The sequence below is a fragment of the Charadrius vociferus genome, unplaced genomic scaffold, assembly GCF_000708025.1.
Source record: "Charadrius vociferus isolate BGI_N301 unplaced genomic scaffold, ASM70802v2 scaffold282, whole genome shotgun sequence".
NCBI classification, from domain to species: domain Eukaryota; kingdom Metazoa; phylum Chordata; class Aves; order Charadriiformes; family Charadriidae; genus Charadrius; species Charadrius vociferus.
Window position 1 is genome coordinate 9,033,902 of NW_009647731.1, and position 16,535 is coordinate 9,050,436.

Genomic DNA, 16,535 nt, shown 5'->3' on the forward strand with positions numbered 1-16,535 from the left:
TATTTAACATAGTACTGATGTTTAGATAGTATTTTTACGTTATAAGAGAGCCAAAACAAGATACTGCAATCTATCAGCATTAAAAGAAACACAAGGAATTTGCTGTGCTGGGGTTTGTTTTGGGTTTTTTTTGTATTTAGGTTTAAGAAGTCACCCACGAAGATCCTTCAAGCAAAACCAGGTATTTGACTCCTGAAGAAAATAGAATGGATTTACATGTATCCCATGTTGCTTTTTGTTTCCCATCTTTTCTTGGCTTCAAATCTGAAATAAAGCACAAAAACCACATTAGCAATCATGAGTGTATGTGTTTCAGGTATTCAATCATACTATTCTTAATAACAAAAAACATAAAAACTTGTTTTTAATACTGTAATAAAGATATGAAGGCAAACGTAGCCATATAACCAATACTTTAATTCGGGTAATACCTCTGTACTTACATCTGATACACTGCTAAAAAAAACCCCAAACCCAACAAGGTTAAACTAAACAAATAAGATTAGCACAAGCCTATTTCAACGAAGAGAACATTTAACTGAGGTTGTATTGTATACAGTTAGTGCAAATGAAACCACAAATGTTTCATTCCATACTCAAATGACTTACCCCCAAGCAAGCTTCTTTTTCTTTCGAGCTTCTTGGGCAGCCTCTGCTTCTTGCTTGGCTTTTACAAAGTTGCGGCAAGCAGCAGCTTTGGCAATTTTCACACCAAGCTAAGACATAAAAAGGAACAAAGGAAAACTGAATAGATGCAAATGGCTCCTATGAAAATTAAGGCTTACAAATTACTCGGTCTGATATTGTTTCTCAAAAGTCAATAGATATTAAAATATCTTTCAAATATTAGGCTGATGCTGTACTATTAGATCAGACAAGCAAGAATGTCTCTTGAGAGAAATACAGAGGAGTAGGATCCTGAGGCAAGCAATCCTTTTCACCAAATCCTTCATTTTCAAGAATAAAAGCAAAGGGCAATGGCCCACTAGATCCTTTTGTTTGTGTTTTTTAAATAAATATATAGACATAGATATACACACATCGTCTCCATTATTAAGACCAGTCTGTGACCTCAGCTGTGCAAACACGATAGTATCAGGTCTTACCAGTACAAAAACCACCCAAAAAGACAGTTTTGTACAGGACGAACTGCTACTACCACACATTTTTCCAGTAGTACCTGAAGTCATGTTTTAATCAGTCTGCCCAGAAAGTAAATGAAGCAGTGTCCTTAGAGTCCATCTGGCATTTAGTCTTCACATTACCAGCTTTCAGGTTATTAGTGTGATAAAATGCACGCTTTTCAAGTCAGGTCGTAATAGGCTATAGGTGAATACTACTTTACTTTCATAAACTTATTCACACTGTGAGAATTAAGTTCACTGCAGTGACTGTAAGGCAGGAGGGGCGGGGGGAGAATAAAGCAAAAAATATGGAAGAAGGTACTGTGAACTAAGAACAGATTCTTTTCCTTAATCAGCATTCATAACTTGTTCATTGTAGTCACATTTTGTGATGGCTGCCATGGCTTGACATTATCTGCAATTAAATTATGGAAGAATTTGGTCTCAAAAGTTACCACTTTTCTCCAAGACAAACAAGCAATTAATTTAGCCCAAACTGCTACAAACTGTGGACAAACAGATTGTCTTCCTATCCAGTCTAAACCTACTGAAGTTAGCTAACATGCTTCTGACTGGATATTCTAAATTTCCCCAAAATGTCATGGGAGCATCAAACAAGAGAGGCATGGGAGACCCAAGTGAAAGAACACTCCTTAACGCTTTGGTTAAACATCCGTTATTAATGGTAATACACTTCAATAATCTGTGGCATCTATACAGGTAATTCCTATTTACTCTGAGAGACGATTTATCCAGGGAAGATGAGAAAGAACTCAATAATGTATCTTAAGGTGCAGATGCACTGACACATCTTCTACAACTTTCCCATCAGACACCTACCCTGTACATAGGTTGATACCCCGATCGTTTTGTTAACAAAGTGAAACACAACAAGCTAGTCTACCTTCTGCTCCTTTAAGGTTCAAGAAAGGAGAAGGTAGACTTTCTGCGGAAGGCTTTGAGAGTCTACATGCATATAGGCAGTAAGCACAACCTCAGTTTGTGCTTTGTTTAAGGCTCTGAACACTGGCAACACAGTTGAAAGGTAAGAATAGTATGTTAAAAGGAAAATGTGCAAAATAAACAATGCTAAACAAGTTTTTCATCTACTATTTGCACATTATAAGGTCATAACTAGGTACCTGCGGAATCATCTTGATGAACAAAATAATTCACATGACCAGATATTTCAAAACTTTTATATTATTAGCTAAATCATTTTCCCCTGAGCATTAACATTTTATGTAATCAGTAATTCAGTGCCAACATCTGAACTGCCAAATCTCAAGTCAAAGACTAGAACATAACATCCTCTTATTTGCATTGTCGCTCAATATTTAAGGGGAGCTATTAACTGTAATATACTTGCAGTATAAAAATGCTTAAGATAACTCATCTAAAATATTCAAAAAATGTTTACTTGTTAATTGAAACAGGACTAATTATTAGCTTAAAAAATAGAGCAAACTGATGGCTGAACCATGCCTTTATTTTTTAACTGTATTTTACCTCCTATCATATTTCAAAATTAACTCTTATAATGGGATGAATAACAGCATCTCCTTAAAATATATTCTAGTGGCCTACCGAACACTTACACACATACAAATATACACAAGTACGGTCTACACAAGTGCTGCAGAAAAACCTTTTGATCTGTATTTCTTGGAAGACAGAATGAGTTCTTCCATCTTTGAAAAGTACAGAAAAAATGGGATAATAAGATCCTCTGTAGTGTATGTGGGATTAATAGGAGAAACATTTTGCAGCATTAATGTTATCATTTTTAGGCTAGAGTCAAATTTTCAAGACGTGAAAACAAATATGTCGCATATAAACACACACACAAACATTTTAGTCAGATTAAACGTTTTCTGCTCCCACCCACACCCCGACATCCATCTTCACTTACCTCCCCCCCCTAAAGAAATCCATAAAAGCTTGGTCAATGGATTTTACATTTAAAAAAAAAATTCAGGTCATCAGATAACTCAATAAAATACAATCTTAAAAGAAGTAAGAAAGCATGAATAAAAATATATACAACAATTTCTTGTGTAGTCAAAGTATCAGCATTTTCCATATAGAACATCCAATATTTTGCTGCATTTTAATTAAGGTGTCTAAACATTATCACAAAGAACTGCAAATTGGTCAGAGCACGCAGTAAGGAAAATTAAGCTCTAAAGGCTTTTTATCACCATATTTCAGGAACCAAGGGTGTAAAATGTTCTAATTTGGGATATATTAAAAGCCATAAAAGGTCTTTCAAAAAGATTAATGGTACTTTGCTTGGATTTAAGATAAGGGCTTTAGCTGGTTGGAAAAGCAGGGCCCTGGCTAGACCCTTGAGGCATTCATCTTTACAGCCACTTGGAAGATTTGTAAAAGCGTCTGCATAACCTCAAGCAAACGCACTGCGACATTTTTTTTTTTTTAAATTCCTTTCAATTTTACAGGTTTAAAGTGTGTAAAACATATTGGGTAGTAAAGCTGATATAATGGTTCATCCTTGTAACACAATATATATATTTTTAAGACAAACTTAAAAAACAACTTAGTTTCTACAGGGCAAAGAGCCTTCCATTTTGAAGCTGACCAATAATCATGTCAAATATCTTACCCTAGATGTTTAATGCAGCATAAATGAAAATTCCTTATGCGTTATTTTTCATAAATTTTCTACTCATCTGAAACTGTTACCTTGTAACAAATTTCTGAAGCTTTGCTTCTTTTTGAACAGTTTCAAGGCATTTATTTAAAAATACCAATTATCATACTTTAACTTTTTATGGAATAACAGGTCTCTATGAAAAATATTTATGCCATTTTCTTTTGTTCTTTAATTAAATGAAAACAGATGTTTTCTGAAGTAAAGCGGAACCATTACTGGAGTACTTAAAGTGTTAAGGTCTTTAATTTTTATATCAGTTTGGTCTACAATTCCTGATTGTCTTTACTCAAGCTCAACATTAATGTCAAGCAAGTTACCTAGGAGACGAAAGAGATCAAAGAGACAAAAAAACCCTCAAATGTCTGATTAATCAAGCCTGCAAACAGCTTATTTCTTTTAGCCTGCATGCAAGTATGAAAATGAGATTCTGGGAGCCGTACATTGTGCAGATTTGTTCATTCTTATCAGAACAAAGCCAGCGGCAGCTTATTTCATGGATCATTGGCACTGTCATCAGTGCTACACAGAACGGGTGACAGCTCCTCATTTTGAGGCTTGAACAAAATTAGCAAAAAGTCGGCACAAATTAGCCTCTCATCTTTTTAGTAATATGACATTATTCATTTACTTTTTATCCAATTTTTAATTTTTTCCTTGTCAGCTATCCCTTTCTAGTGTTTCTTGCACAGCATCATAAAACACTTTTAAAACAAGCAAAGAAATGGCTGAAGTTGAAATAGTATGTAAAGTTCAGGCAGAGGAGTAAACATTTTGATGAAGTTGCCACAGAAATCTACTGTAACTTCCAGAAAACTTCCTTGAAAAATCAAGACATCTAACATTAAATATCATAAAGCAAAGGCTTTTCATTGAGATAGGACTGTGCAATGTCAACCCCGAATGATACAAGTAATGAGACAACAGATTCAAGAACTGCTCCAGAAATATTTGGGTATGATATACAAAATGCTAAACCTACAGAAGCTCCAACACAACATCTATATTCAAACAGGTCCTGAAATATCCTGTGATCATACCAGAGAAGCCAAACAGCCTTTTAATACAGTGTTACAGTTTCTCATCAAATATGAATCTAGTTATTTCAGGCTTGCCTTTAGCAATGATTTTCTCCTTTTATGTTATGGAATGTTATCCATTGCTGACGTATATAAAATATATAAAGCAAACAAGAATACCGAGTGGATTTTGCAGTGAAAATTGTCCCCTTTCAATGATGTGCTCAACTTCCACTGTAAAATACTTTGTAATATCTTTGTTGTATTTTTATGCTGTGCATTACAACATCAAATTATATTTGGATGACACAGTAATGGAGCAAGGACAGAAAACTGTTCTAATATTAAGCTCTTTGCTAGATTCAAACATTTAAATGCAAGTAACTTCTTCCATTCATGAGAAAACACAGCATTAAAAAATTAACTATAAGCTGTTAGATGCTTTACACAGCCCCCTTATAAGAAAGGCAGTTTTAAAAAAAGAACTGTAGTACTGTTTTCAGCAATTTCTTTATCTCTGTTCTTCTAAGTAAGAAAGCTTATTAACAAGCTTTGAACTTAAAATCACATTTACAATAATGTGCCATCAACAGTTTTATAAGCTAATTAGAAAAAAAGATTAATTAATGACTGGCTGCTAATAAAATGGCAATCATGAAGAAAGAAACCAAGGGTGCTAAGCTTCAACTACCACCAATTAAGAGCTAATTACAAACAAATTATATATGTGTTTTGCTGTGGGCTTTAATTTACTAAAATGGTTTTAATTAAAAGAGAAAACATGCTGATTAATTGAACTGCAGAAAAAATCTACAGTATAAACTGTGCTTTGTCTGTCTCTTTAATTAGACTTGTAACATCTGAAATCTTTTTTTAAGGTTTGTTAAGGAAAAGATATACATAATTAAGGGAGCATAAGAATGTAATTCTAGGTGATAACCCTGCCTTGTTCCAAAGGTTAAAAGAAAACAACCTCATTGAAGAAAGATATTTGGAAGCACCTCCGATAACTGTTAGAAAGAAAATCCTTCAGAGAGGAAAAATAAACTCTTCTTCCCCCCCCAGCCCCTCCCCGGGTCCTTCAATAGGCATGACTTCCAAGTTAAATGGTGCTTGGTTACATTCCACATACAATGGCATCAATCTCTTCAGGTACCTACAAGTACTATGATAAATTGTGAATGTTGCACAGAATTTAGAAATGAAGCTATTTTACCAATAAAAAAAGAGGGTTTTGCCACATCACGCATATCAAACACTATAACCTGTCCATCCGAAACAGTAAGGTGTGCGTGACCTCATGATCGATCATACCCTACCCAGATTTTCAAATGGAAAACAGCTCCCAGAATGGTTCTCAATGTTATGACATGCAACCATGCTTGTGTACTTCCCATTCTAAATTACATGACTAGAAGTAACTTACAGACAAACAGATACTAATTTGATCATTAGAAAAAGATCAAAACGATGCCACAAATTTTGAAGACAACAGCAGGAGTGATCTTGCTGTAACGTGAGAATGCTATCCCAGTGAACTGCCAATTAATTTTATTGATTACAATGTAGATCTTTCATTAAAGCTTGATTACAATACCATAGTTTCCCTATAAATTGCAGCTTTTTAAAAGTGTTTCACAAAATGCCAGAAGCCACTTCGGAACAGTGCTGTCAAAAAGCCTGTGCTATTTAGAGACTGACAACTACTCCAGTAATTTAGCACACTAAATTACAAAATATTTTTAAAGTTCCTCTTGACAGGTACGTCTAATATGGTCAAGATCATTTTATCGCGTTCAAGTTACAGTCCTCAGGCTAATGCACTCTTAGACAATGAGGCACCTACCTACCAGGCAGTTAAGACAAGACCCACAAGAATAATGCAAAGTTTGAGGTTTAGCCAGATTAGGTCCCAGAATAGCAGAGCCATAAGAAACCTGCTTTCTGCTTCTTGAGACACTGCACAATGATTGGAGTACAAAAGCACTATGAAAAATTCTTTCTTTGGGGGGAAAAAAAAGCATGGAAGATATTTTCAGGTTTATATATTGGGGGGGGGATCTTTTAAAATTATTTGGTTAAATTAGGAAAAGAACTTTTACAAATATCACTCCAAACTGAAACTGATTTACAGCAAAGTGAAATCACCAGATATCTCCACATACCATCCTTACTCAAAAGGATAAACACCTCCAACTATGCACAGTCACAGTGCTCTAATTTATCAAAATTTATTCCTAAAAACAGTCTAGGCAGATTCCCACAAACACAGTAGGAACAACTAAAGTACATTTCAAGATATTATTCCAAAAAGCGTTTTTGAAACCATTAGAAAAGTTGACGCAATTCCAGGCATCTGTTCCCAACTACATATCCAAGTACCTGCTACCATTAAATGTCAACTACCCAAACTTAGAGCATCACCAAAAAAACATTTCATGCCAGCCCAGCTAAGTGTCAACATAAACAACTTTAATGCTAAAAGGTTCCCAATTTTTTGGGTAGCTCCTACGTTAATATTAAGACTTCTGTTGGCAACTCTCAAGCTAAACAAGTCATCATTAAATGCAGAGTTTGAACAATAGCTTTTAAGTATGCCATTCTACGTTTGAAAAGAAGAACTTTAAAACATGAAGGACTCTCTGCCAAAGCTGAAAGCCCTGGAATGTTAAAACAAAGACAGCAACTGGATTACAATAATAAACTTTAACTGTGCGTATTATACCAGCACACTGCAATGAATTGCTAGTTATTTAATACTAATAGTACTATGTTGTAGGAATTACAGAAGTAATTCAGTCTAACGTGTGTTTAAAAATCCACAATGAATTCATTCAGCAGTATGACACACCTGCACTGTTGATGCTCAATACAAATTTATCCAAGGACTGTTGATATTATATACTGTAACCGCACCACAGCGCCAAGGTGCTCAAGCTGGACTGGGTTCTAGGCGCAGTCTAGCAGAAGCAGCAGTTACTGTATTCTGTACAATATAACGCAGACATGCCTGTATTCTTTCAGGAAGAATGTCACTAATACATAAAATAACAATCAAGAATTTCAGGACCACTAGAACTCTCAGTGAAGCAGAGCACCCCAGAAGAGAACATGCTGTGGGGCCACAGTTAGAGATCTGCTACCCTGACAACTCCCAAACTAACTGCAATCGCTTTTCTAGTCCACAAACTAGGATGACCACAGGAGACCAGGGGTAATACTTTGCAGTGAGGTTTGCCAAGAGATTAGACTGAATATCATCATCATCACCACATATGTACAATTCATTTTTAAACAGAAGTGCAACTGCCAATAAAAAAAAGGGTGAAATATTTTTAGTTCGCCTCAAAAGCTACCTATGAACTCACACATGCAGTCACTAGTAAACACAGAGCCTCGTGCACAAGGTATCCAAATTCTAACTTCTCTCAGTCTAAAACCTTGAATGCTACTACATTAAGAAGTTCTGTGCATAATTGCCAATGCAGAAGAAAGCAACAAATAATATATTGCCCAAAGCCTCATTTACAGCAGTACAATAACCTTTTCCTTAAAGAACCTGCAACAAGTACTACATGGAAACCAAAAGACCCAAAACCTTGAAGCAGTATCATTTAGGCTTTTAGGATGCAAATTTCAGTGATCCACTCACAGCTGCTAGATTATGCATATTGCCTAAATCATCACCGATTTTAAAAGAATCTGATTTTTAAAAACCTTTTCTCACTGTGTCATAATGATAGCATATTGACAGCATCATTTTGGCATTCCTTTGCTTTTTAGGACATGTTTTTACTGCCTATTCTCATCATCTGTTTATTTTTGGCTTCATTTTTCTAAATACTGAAGCCGCCCTATCAGTTTCACAGGCTTATAAATGTTATACATCAAAAATTAGTTTCACTTATTAAGGCAGGAAACGGCTTTAAGAACTCTGGGATCTGTGCCTCAAAGCAAAAGCTTTATCAGCAGGTTCCAGTCACTGCTTCTTGCAAAAGAAAATGGTGCCGATTAAAACCCCATACACCTGATTTCAAAAAGAACACCTACCCACGGAACATTTTCCACATGGCTGCAAGGGGGGCTGTACCCCAAACAGAAGGCAGCTGTTTCTCATCCACTCCCTGGCCCCAACCCTGCAACATTGCTCAAGAAAAATGAAAACTATACATAAAAAGATGAAGTTGAGATAAAAGAACAATAATTCATCCACTTATTTCTCTAGACTTCAGAAGGGGTGTACTTCAATACAGTCATGGCATAGTTCCATGCCCAACTTCCTCACAGTGTTGTGTTGCATTTGGAAGTTAGAGGGATACAAATAGCCACACACTTTAAAAATTAACTCACTGCTTACAAGTATTCTGTAAAATGAGTTTTAAAAGGGACACTTCTTTAAATTGCAAAGAGAAGGAAAGTAGCGATTGAATCAATACTATACAATATAAAAGCAATGGTTTGTTAATTGTATACAAAACAACGATTTTTTTAATCAACCTCTTCCATAACCAAATCCTTTTCTATCGTTCTTCACCAAATCAGGATTAGTCACTGTTAGAATGATTTCCTTAGAATAAAAAGTATTTTAAAAGACCCATCAAATAAAAAAATACAGCTTCTTGAAACCACAAAGAAAAATGACTCCTGCAGTGGGTTACATAGCATATCTTTACAACGGTAGAGAACCCCAGTGAATTCACAAGGATTCTGCCTCGACAGAACTCCTCATGAGATCAAGCCAGAGTCATTTGAGTTCTCCTTCTTTCAACATACTATTTATTCAGATAAACCCACTTAACCAAAACCAAGTCAAGGCTGTGAATACTAATAACGTTTCAAGCATTTTGTTTTCAGTATTACACCATGCTAATATTTGAAAGTCAACAATTTGGAGCTAATGTTCCACAAATAATAATACATTGCTGTAGCACCTGGGATATGCTAGATGATGTACAATCCCATGGCTACTGAAATCAGATAACAGCTTATCATAAATATTACAAAACCTTAAAACTTCTTACATTAATTTGTTTTTTATAGTCAAACAATTTGCACTAGAACCTCAGTATGTTTTATTGATTATGATACTCTAACCACTTTATAGACTAGATGGGATAATGACATTTGTGAAGGAGAACAGCAATTGCAGGAGAACAGGTACAACATGTTGTACACATGAAAGGTATTAGTATCACCGCGAGGAGCTGGTCAGGCTTAAAGGGAACCTTAGGACACATTCCTATCACTGTCAATAGCTGTTATCTTTGCAGATTAAAGTTTTGTGATCACTGGTGAAAAGGCGGGTAGGAGACTAGTCATTAGAACCTGCTCTGAGTGACTAAATGTAAGAGTTTGATGATCGTACAAGAACACGCACTCAGTAACAGTTAGTTTAACCTAACCTTATTTACAGGAGCTTAAGAACTGTATTTCCTATTTCCAAAGCCATCTGTTTTTAAAGTCATCACAATATTGTATCATACTGCATTAAACAGATTTAAATCTGCAATTTTACATTAAAGCTTAGCTTGAAACCCTGTACTTAGGAAACATCTTAAATATTTTTATGAGCGTGAGAAGTATTCGGAATTTGTCTGTCTTAATGCTTTTCTAATACCTTTGAATTTTGCTAGGAGATACAGTGGACAGAAAATTCCCATTAACTCTGTGAACATAGAAGAGTATGCAAGACAGAAGAATGAATACAAAAAATATGAAATTCATTTCTAATATAAACTTAGAATATTTATAATTTAAATTACATAAATCAGATGACTTAAAAATTATAGCTTCTCCACTCACCTCAAATAGTACTTATTTAGTTATTTTTTCTGACCTGGCTTCAAAACTATTCCAACCATCCTTTTATCCTAATTTTCTTCCTTTGTATTTTCTCCCCTGCACACAAATAGCAGTTGGCACAACAGCCTTCATGGATTTCAATTATGTAGTCCAGCTGCTACCACCTACCATACACGCATCCACTTAACTGCTTCTTATATGAAATTGCAATTACTAGAGGTATCTGGTAGATTCCTCACCATTTTAAATATTCACTCAGCACCACATACATATTTAAAGGGTAAACTTTTTGTAGCCAAGAGCAGCATAGCCTTCAAAAACTTACTCAGATACACCAACTAACAAGACAACATCTTGAAAAATTGAGTTTCTCTCACCTGATTTTTTTTTTTTAATATGCATTTATACTAAAAATGATGACAATGAGAAAAAATATCCATTCATTCTATAAACATCGTTCTAAGGCTACAGCAAGATGGCTGACACCCATCTAGTCCCCTTCTTCAGAATTCTTCCAGTCATTAACTCGTTATCACATGAATACATAGGAAAAAAGCACTGATGCACAAGTTTGAGCGTATCTTTCTTTATTTGGGCATGTCTTGCTCTAAACTTACTAACTCTCTACCTTTCTTCAGGCCTCCCAAGCTTATTGGGGAGGAAATGCAAAGAAAAATCTCAGGCACAGGGAACTCAAAGGACGGGAACATCCTGCTCTTGTTTTCTTGGCTTGCAACATGCAGAAAAATCAACAGCTCAAGATAGAGGACAGTTACTGACTCATCTGACTCGCTGAGTCAGCATGAACGCTTTAAAGCAAGGTTACTTGGAATCATTTATGATTGTATTTTCAATTGTTACACAGCTGTCCAACCTTTACTTGAACAGCAGCAAAATCCTTCAATTTGCTTAGGAAACAGGAAAGATATCCCAAACAAACTTCAGTGCTATTTTAATTATGACACTTTTTGTACAGATGTACAAACCCAAACGTTTCCTAACAGCTTTTGCTAATAGCCCACTTACCTCGCGAATGGCTAATCTGTCACTCAGCTCCTCAGCCTTATCAATGTCACCTTCAGCCACAGACTTCTCTATGCTAAGTTCAAGGCCAGACTAGAAAAAGAAAAGCAAATATCTTTAGGACAAAAAGAAATAGCACGTTTAAAGGAAGAGTCTCTTTTCTAAAAATATTTCTTTCATAAAATTCTTTGTTTTAAGACACTGCATAGACCTGTAATTTCTATGTAACACAAATCACTTTGTCTATGTATTGTAACGGACAGTATAATTAAGAATTCACTGAAAGACTGCCTGAGCACAAATCATTGCATTAGTTCCACCTTATGTGCAGGATAATACTGTAGGTTAAAAAAATTACACGGACTAGTTTATGCCTGTCACAATAAAATTTCATCTGAAGATCTGGCTTATCTCTTCCATCCCTGGAGCTTTCTAAACAAAATGTGAAATATATGTGTCAGGTAACATGAAGAATGGCAATTACCACTGTATCGTTACAGTTTTAAGATCTTATCTTTATCCAAAAACTGAGTTCTGGCACAGTGCCATTCCACTGTGCTAATAAATTACAAATTCTAACAGTCCTATGGAGAACAATGAAAAAGCTTCAGAATTTAACCTCTGAAAATAAGAAAATAACCTTTATGATCAAGGTAACATAACTTGTTTAACAACATTTACAAATAACGTAACAGTAAAAAGTAAATATTTACTGGAAGTTATAGTTGGAAACTTCTGAAGGAATACAGAAGGGTAGCGCAGCAGTAGTCACCAACTTCAGAATGTCACAAAAAAACTCACTCTCTCATAACTAAAGACAATTTACAGCCTCACTGGTTTTAAATATTAGTGATGCTGCAGAAAACACATTTGACAGTTTCATAACATATACTTTTGTAAAAAATAAAAGCAAAAAAGCAAACAGAATTCTTGAGAAACAGTGATCTGCAAATACTGCACTTGAATTATTCAGGTGGAAGCTGAAAAAAGTGCACAATTGGAAGCTGCAGTGATAGCCAATTCTGTTAGATGTGGTTTCTGAAATTAATGAGACATACGTTCCACTAGTGATAAAGTCTCTGAACTTAGGTGGAAAGCACCTGCTTTTAACACTTTGGGCCTCATTCCAGATCTATCCTGAGCAGTCTAACGACAACTAAATACCCATCAAAAGTAAGAACTCAGACAGAAGTGAACAATGTCTCATGACTTGCCTGCAGAAACTTACTTCAGGCAAATGAAAAATACAAAATTTATCATAAAAAAGGCTTACTGAATATTTGATGTCATAGAAGTTATACAGGCCTTTACTAGAAAAACTACAGAACAAACACTGCTAATGAGGAACTCACAATATAATGAGTTTCTTAAATTGCCCATCATGTTGTACCACTTATTTCAAATACAACTAGCTACACAAAAATATTTATGAACGGAATGTGTTATAAATCCAGTAGAACTGTATGGTAAGTTTGGCCCTCTAATTCCTATAGCCACTGGTGTCAACTAAAGGATTTACATGACACATTTTACAATTAAAACATGACTAAAAAAACAAAAACAAAAGTCAAACAACGCATATGAAGTGTTCTGTGTGTCATTATAATAGAAAACAAAAACCAGACAGGAAAAGAGCATGAATACTGCCCTAAAAGAAAGCACAGCAACCTTTTAGTCCAAGTACGACTCATGTGATACCTAAAATAATTAAAAACGTGCACAAAATTATCGTTCCTCAGAGTGATTTGACTATTTACCCACTTTCAGTCTCAGTTTTACTCCTATCTCAGTTAAGGTTGGGTTCTTTTACTGCCAAGTACAAGCTGACATTGCTTTTGTATCAACAGTCACCTTTTGTGGAGCCCTGCTAGCCACAGGTGATTCAAATCTATCATTGATTCCAAAGTATTGTGTAAGCTCTTTCCATTTCTCTTCATTTGCCAACTGTTGACTACTAAAAAAAAAACAAAAGTCATTATTAATATAACCAGTTACCTTTCCACAACTTGTAATATTCTTTTCAATGCTAAAAGAAATTCTTCGATTTAGCAGATATGCTCTTTTCACCCATTCACGTTTTTATTGGAAATGAAATTAATTATTCCTTCCCCTCTGTAAGTGTAATTCCACAATCTTGAAAGCAAGCTTATGGAATCATTTAGTTTGGAAAAGACCTTTAAGATCATTGAGTCCAACTGTAAACCTTAACACTGCCAAGGAGGAAAAAGAAGAGGCGGAACAGCAGGCTGAACAGGAGCTTGTATGCCTGCAAAACACCACTAGGAATAACATTAATTCAATCTTAAATTGCATTAAATAATATGTTTGCATGGATTTTTAAAATCAAGCAATAAACTCCACCAAGCAATCTCTGGTCTCAAATTCAGCCTGCACAACAGAGACGCTAAGCAACTTCAGAAGATATTTTACATGATGTTCAAAGCTAGGCTTTGGCCATGCACGTGGTCAAGCTTTTTATAAGTTTCATCTAATATTAAAAACAGACCTCAGATAATCACATTGACCTGGTTATACCTCTTAGTCACTTCATCGTTCTTTTTCTGTTTTTCTAGAGGGGGGAAAAAAAAAAATATAAAAATTCAGCATTACACAGTAACACCCTCCAGCATCCAATGAAGTTAACAGCACTCTAATTGGTCACATTTCCTTTGAAAGATTGACACACTAGGATTTTTACCCAAAGATCATGTGGATTTAAACCATCAGTTATAAGACCTTTCATATGAAGAAACTCCTACACTATGTATGAGGAAGTTTTAACCAGAATACACAAAAGTATGTTTTACAGAATTACTGAAATACACTTAGCCATTATAAATCTGTACTAACATAGCAAGTTCTACCTCCTTTTTAAAAAGGGGACAAATGCATTACTTGAACTTTAAGTACCAATTTACAACTTAGTCCTACAAGTGATGTATAAAACTGGAAAAATAAAATCCTAGATAACAGCTAGAATACATCTACCCAGGCATCAAATTATTAATTAAAAAAAAAAGCAACAAACAAAATGCCCAAAACACAAACAACAACAACAAAAAAACTCAAACCAGCAAATCCCACTTCCAATGTATTTGACACTAATTCCATTCAGAGAAAATAAATTCCGTAATTATATAAAACACCTTTTCTATGGCGCTTTCTTTTTCGGCTTTTGTTTCCCTGATTTGCTTGAATTTTCATTTCACGGTTTTTCTTCTGAAGCTCCAAAAATTTCTACAAGATTAAGAAAAGGCAAATCGGTATTGTTAATTTTTTTCCCCACTTTTTAAAAAAATTACATAACATGCCGAGAAATGCTGTCCCAATATCTTATTTATCCACAGTACCCCGTTATATCTATTACACTAAATTTTATGAATTGAGAACATGCAACTCTGATGGTGTGAAACTGGAATTGGCTCTAATCTTTCACCACCTCTCTCTTACTTTCTGTCCTCCCTAAATCCCGGGACTATTCAAATCCAACAGTTTTCTCTTGTGACATGACACTGGGTACAGTTATGCTGGTTGTGCCCTCCTGAGCTATTCAACAAATTGTTATTGCCCAGCTGGTAGTTTGCAATCCAAGTATTACTGCCAGCATAGTCCCTGCACAGCAGACTACCTGCGTGGATCAATGCATGAAGGAGACTAACTAGTTTTTGAGAATTCTTATTTTGACTTGCTTTGTTTATATTTATTTTTTGCAGTCTTTACACACAACAGGAAAATCAAGAGGTTATAAGCAAATGAGTCTGAATGCCTGCAACTAAGCCCTACAGAAAGCAGAAGGGCTCACCTCTACTATCACCATACAGCGGCTGATGTATTTAGCTGTAAGTCCTTACTTACGCAGAAAACAGTTACAAAGGAGCTCAGAGCCCATACACTACCAAAACCACAAGTCTTTATGCACCGGTACAGTTACTGAAACATCTCCCTGCTGTGCTTTCAATCACCACTGCACTGGGGAGGGGGGTGGAGTGGGGAAGGGAGAAATAGTTACATTCACTTCCTATCTTAATTCCTGTTCAACCTGCTTGAAACAATCTAAGGTATATTACGATGACTGCCCTTTGACTATATTTATTTCATTTCAGATTTGTATATTAAATATTCAATGTTGAGTTATTTTAATTTAAAAATTAGCCATTCAGCTTTGAGTATGTTGCATTTATGCTCTGGACATTTGGAGACCTGTAATGATACCCACATTCCAAATACTTAAGGAAACTCCAGAAGGGCACGTTTGAGATTCATTTTCTCCATCTGTCACTGATATCGCAATGGGTTCACCGATGGCATTACTTTCAGGTCCATTCTCCCGGAATTCTGAAACTTGAACCTTTTCAATATCTTCTTTTGCATCCTCCTTTGCAAAGGAACCATGCGATTCATCTCCATCATCAGAACTTAAGTCAACATCACTTTCATTCAGTCCTGGAGGTAACAGTCCACTCCACATCTTCCAGTTTAAACAAGCCCAAGCCCCTCCAAGTCACTGCAAAGACACCAGAGTTACATGAGCTGACCCATTCCAAGATAAAAACATAATTAGCCTGCAGAAGAGAGAAACAGAAATAGCAAAACACATGATCAGAAATATTGTAGTTTCTCTTGAGAAAAGTAACTACCACAAGATGTTTTAGACAAGCACATCATAAAGCCTTTAATACTTACTGTTTCAGAGAGAAGTAGAAGATTTAAGTACACAGGTTGACGTTATTAGCTCTTTTTCTTTTTTTTTCCCCTTCTTCTTCAAAGTTTTGCCACTTCGCATTTGTCTCCGGCTGCTTTCAGTTTAATGGCGATATTGCAGCGAACGCCTCCCGCCTCTCCCCAGGGGCAGCGGGGGGGCGCGGCCCGCCCTCACCGGCCCCCGACTCCCCGGGC

At 35.7% G+C, this 16,535-nt stretch overlaps 1 protein-coding gene across 1 annotated transcript; it reads right to left on the reverse strand.

Annotated features, from left to right (window-relative positions):
* Nucleotides 1-212: 212 nt before the first annotated feature.
* Nucleotides 213-16,107, reverse strand: FAM204A (family with sequence similarity 204, member A). The gene is made up of 7 exons (XM_009881585.1): nucleotides 15,856-16,107; nucleotides 14,786-14,876; nucleotides 14,175-14,208; nucleotides 13,491-13,593; nucleotides 11,643-11,732; nucleotides 610-716; nucleotides 213-264 (listed from the first exon to the last, which is right to left on the reverse strand). Exons 1-7 carry the CDS (start codon nucleotides 16,105-16,107, stop codon nucleotides 213-215), a joined length of 729 nt encoding a protein of 242 aa, XP_009879887.1.
* Nucleotides 16,108-16,535: the final 428 nt, after the last annotated feature.

Excerpts from the sequence above, each read along its gene's own strand:
- FAM204A (XM_009881585.1), bottom strand. The coding sequence starts at position 16,107 with ATGTGGAGTGGACTGTTACCTCCAGGACTGAATGAAAGTGATGTTGAC. Across the intron at positions 11,733-13,490 it reads CTAGCAGGGCTCCACAAAAG|TCTGGCCTTGAACTTAGCAT; the intron begins GTGACTGTTGAT and ends TTCTTTTTCTAG. Across the intron at positions 717-11,642 it reads ACAGATTAGCCATTCGCGAG|CTTGGTGTGAAAATTGCCAA; the intron begins GTAAGTGGGCTA and ends TTTATGTCTTAG.